At 39.9% G+C, this 16,668-nt stretch overlaps 1 protein-coding gene across 3 annotated transcripts in view; it reads right to left on the bottom strand.

Annotated features, from left to right (window-relative positions):
• The window catches only part of LOC126424816 (hypoxia up-regulated protein 1), a 102,821-nt gene that overhangs the window by 20,124 nt on the left and 66,029 nt on the right, over window positions 1-16,668 (bottom strand). For all 3 annotated transcript variants that reach the window (XM_050087610.1, XM_050087609.1, XM_050087608.1), the window contains exons 11-15: window positions 15,412-15,760; window positions 12,385-12,550; window positions 8,725-8,979; window positions 4,530-4,637; window positions 4,363-4,429 (exon numbers count right to left, since the gene is read on the bottom strand). In XM_050087610.1, coding sequence (XP_049943567.1) covers window positions 4,363-4,429; window positions 4,530-4,637; window positions 8,725-8,979; window positions 12,385-12,550; window positions 15,412-15,760 — 945 coding nt within the window. The remainder of the gene's footprint in view (window positions 1-4,362; window positions 4,430-4,529; window positions 4,638-8,724; window positions 8,980-12,384; window positions 12,551-15,411; window positions 15,761-16,668) is intronic.

The raw sequence follows: 16,668 nt of genomic DNA, 5'->3' as shown, positions 1-16,668 counted from the left end.
CATGGATTTTAACGAAATTACTACCTTTGTGGTGAACCTACAAGACGCCATTCTGTGTACTGGCATTTTAGTTCTGGCTCATAGTCCCTGGCCCAAAATTCATGTATGACAACGATTCTCAGAAGCATATTGCCTCCCTCCACCGCCTAATGTGCTAGATGCAGATGGAAGTTTCACAGTGTGTCCACTTTTCCACAACATTTAGTGCATGACGCACACACTTTGCAATAACTTTACAAGTGTAGCTCATGTAAAATACTGTAGATTATTGTCTTCTCAATACCAATGTGGCGCTGTAATCCCTTTAGTGCCCATCTTCTGTCAGTGGGAAAATCTGGATATGAGCACAGTCCACCACACACTGACAGGCTGCCCAGATCAGCACGTGTCAGCCATTACGGCTCTGCAGCACCTGAATGCATCTTCTCACCGAGCAGCTGTTCAGGATGGTAGATCAGCATTTCATACCACTTCCACCAAGCTCCTCACGCCACTGTCACACATTCCTTCCACTGTCAACTGCAATCTGAGAGCACTGTTCAAGTTGGGTAACATCAACCCTGAACAGCCGCTCAATTCACAATGCAGTCTCCCTTCGTGCTTCATTTTCCTGGAAAGGGCTGCCATCTAGCATATGTCACATTACTGTGGACTCCTGGGGAGACTCCTGATGCCATGGAATGCATGCAGTTTGTAATGTACTATTGTGTACTGTTGCAACTGATGGTGAAACACATTTGTAACGACACAATTTTCCTTTCTTTTTCTTGTGCTATACCTTTATGGTGGTATTTGTTTTCATCCATCCCCTACACACTGTTTGCATATGAACTAACCCTCCATCTGCATATTTCAGAATTTTTTAATTTGTTACCGTTTTCAAGATAAAAAACATTGCCATGACATGACCTTCGTATAAAGCCGTGTTTCCATGCAGAGTGTCGTGTGGACTGTGACCCACGTGAATTAAGCCCCTTGGCTCAGGTCCTATTAAGTTAGAGGTGAACATGAGCACTCTCACCTTGTATCAAACCAATTTCATTTTCAGTCACAAGTTTGCCTTTGCCATGTGAAGGACAGCTCGGGTGGTAAAATTACAAGAGAGTACACAGGAAACTCATTTTGTTCGTTGCAAGCAAGAGACTTTCCAGAGACATAAGAAAGGCAGTGGCAAACATTATCACCAATACAGTTGATTTCAAAATTTAAAAACTTTAATCATTATTTCATGGAGTTGGAGAAGGTATCCGACAGCAAGCAATCAGGCTCCTTCACTGATGACATTCACATACCAAAAGTCTTGCAGTTGCTCCAATGAATCCTTTCATTCACCAGTTCATTCAGCAATGGCCAGAACAATCTAGTTTGGTAAGTGGAAAAAAAAATCATATGCAAATACTAATGGGTTGAGTAGCTTTTAAGGCCTCTTTGTAGGTATCAAGTACGAATTTACCGGCTATTTTTTGTAATACAAAATAAAACCAGACTGTTCAAAGAATTTCTTGAGGCTAAATTGTGTAACTCCATTTGAAGTTTTGTTTTTACAGATACTATCCGTCTCTTAAGTGTCCAATTTAGAAATCAGTATGGAAATGTATTCCAGAAGGTAATCCAACTGATCTTTAGACACACTATGTTTTTGAAACCAGCTGGATGTCTATTACTGAGCTTAAATATCAGCTGAAGCATTTGGTCCTGATACTCTACTCAGAAGCCATCAGGGTCTTTTCTTCAGATGTTCTTTTCTGTGCGCAAAACTGCCAGCAAAAACACAAGTGAGATCAGCTCTAATTTATAAGAGCAATCTGAGAGCACTGTTCAAGTTGGGTACATTCATTGTCTGTCTTTAGTGATAACTCTGCCAGGTCTTCGTACATACGTGAGTCCATGTGAGCTTTCTACAACTGGTAGAGTCACACGTGAACACCGGTACCAAAGTGTGGTAACCTTCTGTAGCCACGCCCCATGAGAACACAGCTCGAGAAAAGGTGGGACCGAGGCTTATCGTCCCGAGGACAACAATGTCGTTACAGACCAACTCAGACTGGGGGAGGTACGGCTGGAAAGTGGCCATGCTCTTTACAAAGGAACCATCCTAGCATTTGCCTTAAGCAATTTCGAGAAACCACGGAAAACCTAAATCAGACTGTCTGCAGGGGAATTTCAACCACCACCCTATCAAATGCAGGTCCAACATATGACCACTCTACCAGTAAAATGAATTAACACTATGGTATGCATCACATTGGATTGCATCTCTATGAAAAAAAAAAGAGGCTGAGTGAAGTGTGACTGCACGGCATTCGATTACGCATGGAAGTAGGCACCTATTGCCACCTGGTGCTACTCACAGCAAGGCATCAGAGAATGTTAAATCTCGTCAGCTGACAGTGGTGCGCGTAACAGCTCGAAACAGCGCTCCCATTTTATGCAATGTATACAGGGCAAAACTAGTTTCTCCCAGCATATAAAATGTTCCAAGAACTTGCAGGAATTCAGCCGGGTTCCATCTTGAACAGACACCATTTTTATACAGGTGCTCAACCCTTCAGTTTTGAGGCACAATTAATTATGTACTGCTGCATTTTGACCAGAGAGAGAGAGAGATCCCAAGCAGAAAGTAATCAAAAACGTCACATGCTAATTCAATCTCAATTGCTTCCTCGATAACCCTGTCCCAATAGCTGACGAAGTTCACACCAGAACTTCTATGTTGTTATATTCCACAAGATGACCAGTACCAAGGAAATGTTCTGCAAAAGTAGATTTGCTCAGTTCTCATACACGAGTGTGATGATTATGCTCAATAAAGTGTTCCTTCGCAGTCTGACCAATGAATCATGCAACAACTGCACAAGAGACAACAGACTTCCACCTTACGCAAACTGAGATCATCCTTCACAGACCACGATTTTAGATGGTGGTACAGAAACACACTTCGTGCCATGTTTCCGCAGAATACAATCGTCAGAAATGTTACCTGTGTAAGGTGAAAAGGCGACACTTCGGTGCCATCCTCTTATTTTCACCACTCAGTCGGCATCTTAACACACATCTGATCCATCTTTCACTATAACCATTCTCACACTAGGTGACTGAGGTGGGCTAACCCGACTCTCAAACTTTCATGGTCTACGAACCAAGATACGAAGTACCCCTTCAAAGTGAGCTGGATGGTGTCACTATCATCCTGAAGATACAAATCGGAGTAAGTTGGCTTCCCACAAACTACATGTCCTAAAATACCATCAACCTTCCTCCCAACCAATACTTCAAAGTAAGGAAGGCAGCCACAATTTTCCATCTCCTTGGTGAAGTAGGTGTTCGGGTGGATGAATCCGGCTCTAAAACTCTGTATAAATACTCATTTCTAGTCAAACAACGAAAGTACCATACACATATTTACTATAGCATATACGTTTCTACACCACTGACTCCACAACACATTCCTCAAAACTTTTTATAAACAGATTGGCAATAACAGGTCATGAAGGGACTCCCATCACAACTCCACCTGTGTGTGCACTGATCTGACCACTGAATAAAAAGTGGAAGTTGACATGTTGAAACAGGTTAGTAAAATCAACATCAAAACTAATTTCAATTAATGAATCAGACACAGGCATGCGAGTGAAGGGAGAAACCACACCAAAACTGTGGAATTGTTGAAACGTAATCCCTTTAATCGAAGTGTAAGAAATCTGCCTAGTTCTTAATGTTATACACACACACTGACTAAATGGAGATTTAAGTGCTTTGTACACAATAGCTCCAAGCAATTTTACTGGCAAATGGCCTCAGCAGATCCCCTTGAGGAAGTTCAGATGGCCACATAATCTGGAAACGCGAGCACATGCACGCACACACACAGGACCTATCTCCAGCCGCTCGGAGTGGAATGCAACTGTAACATTCATTCACCGTTTATGCTTATATGTAACCGTCTTTTCGCTATACCTGTTTGTAACTCAATGTGTCATCTTTACGGGTAATAGCAATCTATCCTTTTCCTCATATTGTTGATACACCAACCTGATGTTAGCAAGTGATTGTTATGTAAATATAAGTGTGCAAGAATTATGAATCCTGGCCACTTTTCAATGAAGATCATTAGAAATACTTACAAATTCATATTTTGTTTTCTAAATTATCTTCTGAGAGATACAGTCAAAAGGCACAATTGAAGACATTAGTTAGAATGACTAAAATTTATATTACATAGCATAAAGGGAGCTGAAACAATGGAATGTCTAGATATATTTTAAAGTAGTTACACATGGCTTACAATTACATTTTTCTGCATCCTCCACATAGAAACAAAGCACAGAAGCTTAGCGACAATTAACACACAGTTCTACTTACCTTTCTCTTTGGTGTCATCTTTCTTCTTAGGCTTCCATATCTTTGCTTTATTGATCAAGTATTTGACCTGAAAATAAAATCGGATCACAAAAAGACAAAGACCATTCAGTGTTTCATTATACTAGCTAGCATCTGGATTTTCAATGCACAAAATTATCTGTACCAACCTCCCGGTCCAGGAGAGAGATTTTGTCCGTTATGGATTTGACTGTAAGCTTAGGCGTATCAGACAACTTCAGCTGAGCTTGGTCCTCCTCCATCTTTTGCTTCCACTCCTGAAATCATATACCAAGAGCACATTATATTTCAAATGGTAAACAAGACCTGCATTACTGACATTGCATGAGATGTACCTAGAGAGAAGGAAAATTAGGGTTTAACATCCCATTGACATCGAGGTGATAAGACAGGAAGAACAAGCTCTGATAGCTTCGAGTGTGGGGAAGGAAATTGGCCGTACCCTTTCAATGGAACCATCCAGACATTTGCTTGGAGCAAACTGTTTGGTTGGTTGGTTGGGTGAATGACAAAGGGCCAAACTACTAGGTCATCAGCCCTCTTTCCTCAGACAGGTCTAAATGAGGAAATCAGAGATGGCCAACCACGCCAAACACAGGGGAAGAAAATCCGAAAGTCTACCAAAGGTCACCAAAGACTAGATAAGGGATAAAATAGCAGGGGGCGAAGACATAGGAAGAAAGGAAAGTGAGGTGCCCCATCTAGGGAGCAGCCGGAAGAATCTCCCTCCCCATCCCCCACCACTTACCAGAGGTACCACACACAGACACTGGCTAGGAAAGGCTAGCAGCATGGACAGGGTAAGATGAGCACAGAGAGACAAAACATGAACAATTCTAACAGACCATATGAGAGAGGGGAGGAAGAGCAAAAGAGTAGGTAGTGTGAAGTCCGAGGTGGACTACTAAGCCCAATCTGGGCAGAGGTGGTAAGTGTTCTGCCAACAGCTCAATGGGCTAATAAGATTGTGGCCCTACCATAAAGAGAGTGATAAAAGTCCTCTTCACTAATAAAATGTAAAACAAAGAGAGACCCTGAGGCATTGTCTCCTGAGCACCAGGGGGTAGCGAGTCAGGGAGATTAAGAGTGTCCACCACAGGGTGGGTAGGTTGGGACAGTCCAGAAATCTGTGGACCACTGTCACAGGGGTACCATACTGACAGTGGGGTGGGTCCTTGCGAAGGAGGAGATGACCTGGAGTCAGCCAAGTATGGCCAATGCAGAGCTGGCGAAGGACAAGAGTCCTTGTGAAAGGCCTGCACGGAGAACCTCCGCATACTCTTAGGGTCCTTCATCACCTGTAGTTAGTTTGCTGAAGCCAAAGTGAGCCATTCTGTATTCCAGATCTATAAAACTCGACAGCATAACACCGAGAGAACATCTGTTTACAGAATACAGATCTGAAAAACCATCTTACTGGTAGCCAGTTTGCCTATGCTATCAGCGATTTCATTCAGCAGGATCGCAGCATGGACCAGGGTCCGGCAATTTAGGGAAATGACAGAAAATCTAAATCAGGATGGATGGACACGAATTTGAACACAGCGAGTCCACTGTGCCACCTCACTCGCTATGTACCTAGAGCTAACACCAAAGGTATTCACAAAATGTAACACAAAGCATAAGCATATAAGTAAGTAAACTGCATACAAAACTGCATACACAGTCACGTTTCTCTGTGGGCGAGCACTCGTGCAAAACCACTACACCAGTACTTGAGAGAACTCTCTTTGATCACATTTTCTCGGTTTTCTTAATGTCTCACAGTAGGCTCGTGTTTACTGTGACTGCAAATTCGATAAAATCCACAAACACAATTTATTTATTACAAAGGTGTATACAACATGGAGACTAAAGTAATATTCACATTATGTGTCACTGCGAAGTAACACAGCTCAATGAAACTTCGACCGTACACAGATAGCTGCTAAAGTAGTACAGAAGTTAACTGACAAATACGCATTAAGATGAACAAGAATGACACTTATTTGTAAAAAATAGTTACACTGAAGATACTGCAATTTATGATGATCTCTAGGAGATTACAAAAGGTAGAAAATGGTTCTTAATAGGATGACTTGTCATCACAGATGGCAATACATACAGTGCAGAATGCCCACACATTGGCAGAAGGTTGCTGAGCATTCTTGTGGTAGGGTGTTACCACCAATGCAGTTGACAACTGCTGGGTGGTTTTGGTGAATGTAGATGTGCTGGAATACTTATCCCCAATGCCTCCCACACAGGCTTGATGGCATTACAAGTTGTCGGGGAAACAGGTAGACCAGTCCATTTGCCTAATATCCTCTCATTCCGAGAGCTGCCCCACCGGCACTGTTTTATGTGGTTGTGCATTATCACCCATAAAAATGAAGTCGCAGCCAAACACACCCTTGAAAAGATGCACATGACTGAATATAGTGTCCCAATATCACTGATGGGTAGTGTACCGAGATCATAGATTTGTGAAAGTGCGAAGGGTATAGAGACCAGATAAATGAAGAGTGGAGTTGTGTGCTCTACCTGGCTCAAAGCAGATTCAGTCTGAATGCTGATTGTGGATGTACCCTCATCTGGATCGAGTTGGGACCATGTAATGCACCCAGGAACACTGTTGAACATGATGGTTTTGCTGGTCCATGTGTTATGATGAGGGGAGACAATGTAACATGCGCAAACTGACCTGCAAATATTTGAACATGGTAAACTCACCAGTCATCGTTGAATAGACTGGTCTGGCCTGGCCTGGCCTGCCACCCCCCCCCCCCCAACTAAAATCCCACAGAATGCATATGGGACATGTTGGGAAACGTACTGTAGAATGTCCACATGCCGCAACAGCAGCATGGTCAATGGTGCTGGTGGAGGTCAACATGGAAGTACGTTGCACAGCATACTTTGTCAACAGAGGGGGATCACACACCCCATGAAGAACCATGTCCCACTTTTTGCCTTTTGTAATGTCCAGGGAACCATCACCAACTGTGGCGATTTCAGTGTAATTGTCTTCATTCAAAAGTATCATTCCTTTTCGTCTTGTCGCATGTTTCTTTCAGTTACCTCCTATACTATACGGTAGCAGATCTTTCAATGGATGGCAATGTTACTTGCCCAGAAAAACATGCGAATGTTACTTTTGTCTAAGTTCTGCAGACCAGTTTAGTAGCTGACTTGTGTTTTTGGATGACACGGTATGGTTCACCAACTGATGTCGGCACAAGAATACTGAGGCGCCATCACTAGTCTCAATTATATTCTGTGGATTTTCTCATGTTGGCATTACAATGAAAGGGAAGTAGCAACTAATCACGTTTCATAGTACTCAGAAAGAATTTTTTGAATACGATGAACATAGAAGTTTTTGCAACTTACTTGTTTAATCACAATCTTACAAAGCTACCCCTGATAAATCTGTAGAAAGTCTTCAGACAGCCAAAATATTGTGAAGTATTCCCACAATTTTTTTTAACATTTTTCTGTACCAGTTAGCTGTGGTCTACAGAGATGGCTATGTCTACCATTCACATTATATTCTTAAATAACACCATGACACGACACTTTCGCTAGTCACAATCAGTTCATCTACAGCATAAATTTTGTGATTAATGTCAACAGAGCTGTGATTTTTTGCTACTGAAAATGTATTACAGAACTGATTTAATATTAGCCATATTTTTCATTTGTAGCGCCCATTTTGTAACACAGTGTAGGGAGTTTGAATGCTCCATCATGTAAAAACTAAGGTCACATGAGCAGCTGCAATAAATAGTACCTATTCTATTTAACATACTTTTAATCCTGTAGCTCCGTTTTCCCCAACTTGTCCTAATATTTAGCCAAGACACACACACACACACACACACACACACACACACACACACACACTCTTTTGGCAACAATTTACTTCTCACTGTTTATTCATAACCTTCACAAAAACTGCCTTCATTTCTCCCTTAAATGTGTGTGCCATGAAGTTTTTACTGCTTTGCTTTCCATTTTACAGAGATTTCAAAAATAAATTAAAAAAGAACTCATTTTGAATATAATCTTTAATACCATTCCATTCTTTCTGCAATGTGTAAGATTTTGCAGCCACAGCTCATTTTATGCTGTGTGATTAGTTTATTGGCAGTCTTCCCAAACAAAAGGGAGCACCCAAAGTGTATTTTCTTCCATAGCACAAATGCTGGAGTTCCATTGTAATGTTGCAACAATAAGTTAATAGAAGTAGGAAGTAATAATTTTCAATGTAAAATTCAACTTCAAAGGAACATTACACAGAAAGGGGGGGAAAAAAAACACCAACCAACAACATATCACTCACTCATGCACCGCATGGCTTACCTTTGTTTCCTTGATGACCTTCTCCAGTGTTTCGAGTTCCACAGATGTAAATATTTCTGAACCGTTCTTTGCACCATCTAGAAACTTTGAGCTCATTTCTATTATTTCACCAAGAGAACTGAGTGCAGTTGGTCGCTCTTGATGTTCCCAGACACGGCGGAACAAGGGCCGTGTCAGCTGCTTTAGCTCCGACAATTTGTCCTCGTAAGCCTGCGCATCTGCATCCGAGCCATCTTCGTACAGCCAGTCCGACACCTGAGTGGAAAAAAATTGAGTTCAAAATTCGCCACCTATGGATGTATGAAGTTGCCACTGCCACAATGAGTACTTAAGAAAGTGCTGTCTGTCTTTATATTTATTGTTTCGGCTGTGGTAATACTGCAACTTTAATACTGTTCCAAACCTATAAATTCACACTTTGTACTACTACTACTACTACTACTACTACTAATAATAATAATAATAATAATAGGAAAGAAACACAAAGGGGAACATGGAAAAATTTCATGAAGTATGGAATGCATCATTCTAAATTAGCAGCTGAAAGGATGCCTATTCCAAGTGAGTAAGAACACAGTGGGCTTCAGTTACTGAACAGATGCACAAACGGCAGCTTTAGAATCTGAAGCAGTATGTCTACAACACCATCTCATTATTCCATAAAGCAATAGTAGCTGCAGATATTAATTATACACTAATCAATGATGTTTGATTTGGTTAGGTTTGGTTTGTGGGGCACCTTTTATTATGTTAGGCTCACTGCCTTTCACGAATGCTTCAAACTCTGGCACTTTATCATAAGTGCTTTGCCAGTTAACTGCTAGAATTTTAAACTCTCGCTTTGGGAAGGAGGAGGCATTCTTTTGGACCTCACACACATTTCCAGGTCTACTATAGCTGTCGTTATCTGAACTAGATGGAGAGTCACCTAATCTAAAAAATGCTTGTGTACAATCCTCACACAGTCAGCTACCTGGATGGTTGCCACCGATGTGTAGTGCAGGGGGCCCTACAGTTATCAGCCCTACAGCGTAAGCCCAGGATGTTGCAGCCTAGCTTGTCACAGAACCTGGAAATCTCCAGGTTAGTCCTTCTACTTGACTCAAACAGCGCAAGGTGATCATTCCTGGGGACAATGCTGCAAACTGTGAGCTTCATCGAACCTCCATGTGCAAGGCTAGTCTTCTCAACCTCAGTCAGTGGAATGATGCTAGTATGACCCTGGAGCCCAGATGACAGGCAGTTGGCTGCACCCTGTTCCCTCAACAGCTGCCAGAACAGCCTCTTCTACATGTTCAATAAGGGCCCCCAGGCACACACACTGGGTGTGACTGATGTTCCTTCCTGTCCCTTGCTGCCACTTCCCTAAACAGCATCATTGTTTACCATGCCAATGATTAATAGACCCCTAAACTTTTGCGTTTTCCTCCTCCAGACACAGGACAAAGCAGGTTTCTCAAAAACAGGCAAAGTGAGTCCCACTGGCTCAGTTCAGTTTCAGTGAAAGACAACACCTCAAACCTTTTGTTTATGGGGACTGGTTGTAACATCCTGAGTCCCCCGTGGTCCCTATCTACCCTGGACAGAACTTCTAGACCTACCACTGGCACACCACTCGCAGTCAAATGGACAAGTAATGACGAATCAAGTACTTCCTGCAGGGGACAGGGAAGGATAGTAGCTGTGGTATCTTTGGTGCCACAGGTACACGACTGTCGGGAACTCTTCCAACACAGATTCACAGCAGCTGCCAACCACTTGGCAGTAGTCACGGTGATTTCCAGCTGCTTACAAGCATCAACTAGCTCCTTCCATATTTGAGAACAGCATGTACAGAAGGGCTGCATTGTGACTGATGCAATGTATTCCAGGACACTGAACAAATGACTTTAAATTTGCCGACTATTTTTTAATGTGTTGAGCTAAAAAATAACTAATTCCCTTGAATGAAGCAAATCCACAAAACGAGATCTCTATTAAGGCAACAGAAAAATGTGTGGTAAGAATTACTGGTGTCCTAAAACTTTTCGAGGTTAATTACACTAAATAACAACTCAAAAATACAGTTAATTTACTGTAAATGTAGAGAATATATATCCTACCCCTCTTTAAAGGGGAAAGTATATGCAACCCAATACATTAATTACAGTATCTGCTACAGTAACCTAAATCACTAACACTGATTCAATACTACTAACTAATTCAAGCATTGGACAATGATAACTTCCAAAAATTCTCAGGAAGGTAAGTATATTTGCGTTAAGATACACTGAAATTTGGGGGTGATGTGTTCTTTGGCATTAGCTGAGAGTCAAACACAGATTTGTTACGGAATAAGTTATTCACAACTCTCATTACCTACGAAAAAAAAACAGGTTTGTAAACATCTGAAAATTCTAAAAGATAACCTGTTTCTGACATCATTATACACTGAAATCAGGGAACAACTGTTTTGGATGGAACTTATCAAAAATTTCAAAGAGTGCAAGTAAATTTAAGCCTGCAACTGACAACAACATTATGCTTATTGCAGTACTTACAAAAGTTCAAAATTTCATAATTTATCACGACACAAGCAAGGATACAATCAATGAAAGATTATACAGAAAAAGTGTGACCAGTAAAATATGTGAATCTGAGATTTCAAACCAGCACATTAATCCAGGACATGCAGTCTTTCACAAAGGAAAATTCCAATATTGCCTTTTACAGAAACATCAATGTGCTAATCACACACATTTTTTAGTTAGCTGACTTTGTGGCAACTTCTACACATGTGTGCCTAAGGTGAACACTGCAGCTTCAGCTTATCTCAGTCAAAATTGCAAAAATGTTCAGCATCAGCAAAGCATATCTGCCTGGAGCAGCTAACAATACTGTACCAGCATATAAATGTAGTGTTTGCTCGACAACCGTCCATACCATTTTCTGTTAATTTGTAAAATAGGAGTCCCACATGCTCCCTTTCATTTGGAGCCTTTTATCACATTCCACATATTCTGATTTCTGGAATAACTAATAAAGTTTAAACTGTGATTGGACTGATTTGCAAACTGCTATTATACAGCATTCGCACAAAACTATCACAAATGTGCTCTGTTCCAAGAACTGCAACAGGCACTGTATTCAAATATGAGAACTGGTGTAAATGTGTTTGGGGCTACTTTGTTTACAATATTATGTAACACAGGTTGGTTGTGTGTGTATTTCAAGTGACAGGGCATTTCTGGGTGTGTGCATTCTTATTGTGCAACAAAACTGGTGCTATACACTAGGGACAATTTTATTTGATGCCAGGGAATGTTTATTCAACTTTCCTGATCCTGGTTTTTGTTGTCTAAAGTTACAGCATGAATATATGACTACAGCTTTATTGATTTTAGTTAGGAAACTTATTTCTTTTTCTCCCCCCCCCCCTCCCCCCACCTCAGAATTAATCACTCTCAGCTAAAATAGGAGTTCATTCAGTGTAACACAACAAGATTATGTCACGACTCTACACTATTTAAAGCCCGGTGATCATCTCACTTTGTTCGGAGACCAAATACAATGTTAATGTGTTAAGAGACTGAATACAAATGTTAAATAAAAAATTTATATGACCAGAGACAAAATATCACATTCAAATTTTTTTAATTGTTTAAAACCTGTGTTACGTACCTCTGAACAGGTTTGCTTGATTTTCTCCAGCTCCTCCTCCGTTGCAGCTGCTCGGTACTCATCTGCATACAACTTATTTTGTGCATCAAAGACAAAACTCTCCAGAGCGTTGAGAGCACTCTCACGGCGCTTCCTCTGTTCGTCAAATTCGTTCAGGGACTCCAATCTGTGTATGAAAGGCAGCAATAAATTTCACTGTTCAGATGAATGCCACTGGTGCAATTCAACTATTTCCCCACACAAAATGTCTGCAATTATTCACTAAAATGGTGATGCATTCAATTAGTGTCAATTTGTTATTACAAAACATGACAAAATTTTCAAGAACTACACCTATTTAGCTGCTATCTGAAATCCATAAAACAGAGCTAAGGAAGAAATACAAGTTGCAATACCACTGAAACATGACACGTTATTGGGGGGGGGGGGGGGGGGGTGAAGACAGCATCCACCAAGTACTTTGACATTAGGAAATAGAAACAGTCGGCTTCAAAACATTAACACTATGGCACATTTTTAGCTCACATTCTCTGTAAGGTGTAGACATACTGAAAAGCTTTCACCAGTGATGCTATCAACTACTACAGTGGCTCATGTCATATTGTCACATATTCCAACCATTAAATATCACACTACAGTGAATAGGTGTTTTCATTTGGGATGTAAATATAATTACAGATTACACAATTTAGAACTGGGGAGTGGGAAGCAGTAGTGTCATGACACACTTTGCCCTTTCTACACCTCTGACTACTCTACACATCACCACAACTTTCACTAATATGTACATACATAAATTAGGACTCCAGGTTGGAAAATCAACAATATACTCACTGTAAAGATGCATGTTGAGTTGCAGACAGCCACAGTGAAAAGACTGTCATATATTAAGCACACACACATTCATTCACACAAGCAAGCACACCTCACGCACACATGGCCGACATATCTGGCAGCTCAGATCAAAATGCGAATAGTCTTTTCATTGCGCCTGTCTGTAACTCAATGTGTCATCTTTAGGGTGTGCAGCATTCCATCCTTCTCCTTGTATTGTTAACAAATTAGTATTTAAACATACTAGGTATGCTGCCTTAGAGGAATAGAGACTTATCTTGTAAACTACTACTACTACTACTACTACTACTACTACTCAGCCTGTGGTCACACAATTGATATCACAATCAGTTTGGGTTTCAAGACAGAAACGGAGGGATAATTTAATTTTGTAATTTAGTTTCCTAGTATTTTACTCATTTCTGTACACGTTAATCAACACCACATCATTCAATCCAAACTGCTACAGATAGAAACTTTAAATTTGGAGAATGTGTGGATCTTTTACTGTAGGCATCATTCAAGATGGAATTTTTTGAAATTTCAGCCCTAAGGGGGTGAAATTGGGACTGAAGATTTTTTTTTTTAAAAAAAATGTTACTATTAAGGCAATTTGGAAGCTAGACCTATAAAAACTGGTATTTGGTTTCTTGGTCACAAATAAAGAAATACATGTTTCAGCATTTTTGGAAATTTAACCCCCTGGGGATGAAATAGAGGGGGAAAGCTTTTTTGGAAAATATATTATTAAAGAGCTACTAAAGTATTTTTAAAGCTGTATTTGTGGACACTGGTATTAGACTTCTTAGTTACATTAAAAAAAAAATAAATAAATAAATAAAATGTTTCAGCGTTTCTGGAAATTGAACGCCTATGGGGGTTAGAGGATATGACTTATGAAAATATTTTATTATGAAAGCATTTTTAAAGCTAAACCTTTGAAAAGTTAAATCTGGTTTCTCAGAAACAAAATATATATATATATATATATATATTTCACTGTTTTTGGAAATCCAACCCCTAAAGGGGGGGTGAAATGGGGCCAGACTGATTCACTGACTCATTATCACCAAGCCACTGAGGATAGAAACTTTAAATTTGCAGAGGATGTGGGTACTATACTAAAAGCATGGTATAGGAAGATATTGTCCAAAATTCCACTTCTAAGAGGGTGACAGGCTTTTCGAAAGTATGTCACTATTAAAGGAATTTTGATGCTAGAACTATGAAAGCTGGTATTTGGTTTCTCAGTAAGAAAACAAAAATATGTGTTTCAGCATTTTTGGAAATTCAACCACTAAGGGGGTATAAAATAGTGGGTGAAAGTTTTTTAAAATAATTACTAAAGAACTACTAAAAGATTTTTAAGGCTACATCTATGACAATTGGTGCTTTACTTCTTGGTTACAAATTTTAAAAAAATCCGTGTTTCAATGTTTCTGGAAATTCAAGCTCTACAGGAGAGCAATAGAGGATGAAAATTTTTAAGAAAATATTTCGTTACATTGAAAAAAAATTTAAAGCTAAATTTATGAAAATTGGTTTCATTTCTAGGTTAGAGATCAAGAAATGTTTGTTAGGTGGTGAAAATTATTATGGAAATATCTCCACTAGAATGCTAAAGGCGCGATTAACAAAAACTTTTGACTCCAGCTACCAGAATCGCTTTTCAGTCAGAATTACATTTGGGAAAGACCAAGCTTCTATGGCCTTCATTAGCATGAAAAGCTTAGAAGATGTTGCAATTTGTGAACATAAAAACTTGATTAAATAAAAACAAAAAATATCTGCAGGCTATACAGTTTACACGAGAAAGCAGCGGGTGCTGAGCTAGTAATACAAAAAAATAACTTCAAAAATCTAAGTAAAAAGAAGCACCTGCAATCAAACTTACTTTACTTATGCTTATTTTCAGTCATGTGACTTTGCCTGCAGGGGTAGAAATTTACAAGACAATTCCAATGACCATGTAAGATATCCAGTTACAAATGTGAATTGTGTCATCACTCATACTAACCTGTATCTTCCAGAAAATCCACAGCCACATTTTTACACCACCCCAGAAACCCAGCATTGGACGAGACATACAGACAACGAGAACATTTATAGGAGTAACAATACTAAGGTGAGACAGGCGAGATACAGAGCACACTCCTATTCCATCTCATTACACATAGCACCAGCATTACTTACTTCTTGATCGATGACTGGAACTGCTCGCTATTAAGAGCTGGCACACCGCTCTTTTCTTCTGCTGCATTGATTGGCTCTTTCAGTAAAATTATTTTAGGCTTCTTTTCCGTCGGCTTCGTTACATTTTTCGCATCTGCCTTTTCAGCACCCTCTTTAGCATTTTTCTCCTCAGTTTCGGATTTCTCTCCAGCCGATTTCTCGTCGTCAGACTTTTGCTCTTTCCCTTCACCTTCTTGTCTGGCAGCGTCTCCTCCCTCTTGACCTTCCTTTCCCGAACTGTCTTCACTTTGCTTCTCTTCTGCTTTCTCATCCTTTTCTTGCTTTTGCTCATCTTTCTTCTCATCGGAAGCTATTCAAAGGAAAAAAGTTTTCCAAATTATGTTACAATTTAGATACCACAACTGCAGAATTTTATGTAACACTAATTTTTAGGAATATTACCCTTTGGTACTTTGCATTCCTTATCTTTACAATAAATACTTAGAGAAACAAGGCAGTCAAAGCAGTTAAACTTTTTATTTTCCACTTACATAACTTCTTGGACTTCCTGTGTTTACTGATAAAATTCTACACAAAAGAATGAGTAACGTGCAATAGCTTTATGCAGTACTGGAATGGAACAACAAGGGTCACATAATGCGATTGCTGTGGGTACTGAAGTGTGGATACATCGAAAACAATGTAGCAGTCTACATGTTGCCCCTTCCATTCTTCTGTATTTTAATCACTACACCAAAACTCCAAATTTGCATTTCAAGGCCAATAAGGGAAGGACATATGATAAAATGATGACTTCTATTTAGGTAAATATGAAGCAATGAATGTGTAAATGTATACTGTTCTGTACGTAAAATAAGGGAAAGCCCACCCCTCATCTACTGATGTGTGAAGCACAGAAACATGTAAAAGAAAACAGTATTCCTACAGGCTATTGAGCTGCTCCTCTTCTTTTAGGAAAAGAACACGCATTAACACACACAATTGCACAGACACCAAAACATATACTCCCACAGCTATAGCGAGACTGATTATTTGTTATAATTAAAACAGCTGCAATTGTAGGAAGACAAGTTTTCCACCATTCCAACCAACCTCAGCTGGCTGTGAAGTTAGGATCACCATCGAGTAGTTTGCCGTTCGAGTTTAGTGCCTTTTCCTACATGATCGGATATCTGAACATCACACTCTCTGCACTGAACCCAACAAATAAATAATGCATCATCATGATTTATTTTTTTACCACTCCCCAGTTCTGCA

This window comes from Schistocerca serialis, chromosome 10, assembly GCF_023864345.2.
Source record: "Schistocerca serialis cubense isolate TAMUIC-IGC-003099 chromosome 10, iqSchSeri2.2, whole genome shotgun sequence".
Classification (NCBI taxonomy): domain Eukaryota; kingdom Metazoa; phylum Arthropoda; class Insecta; order Orthoptera; family Acrididae; genus Schistocerca; species Schistocerca serialis.
Note: the sequence above shows the minus strand (reverse complement) of the source record. Positions and strands in the feature narration are given on the sequence as shown.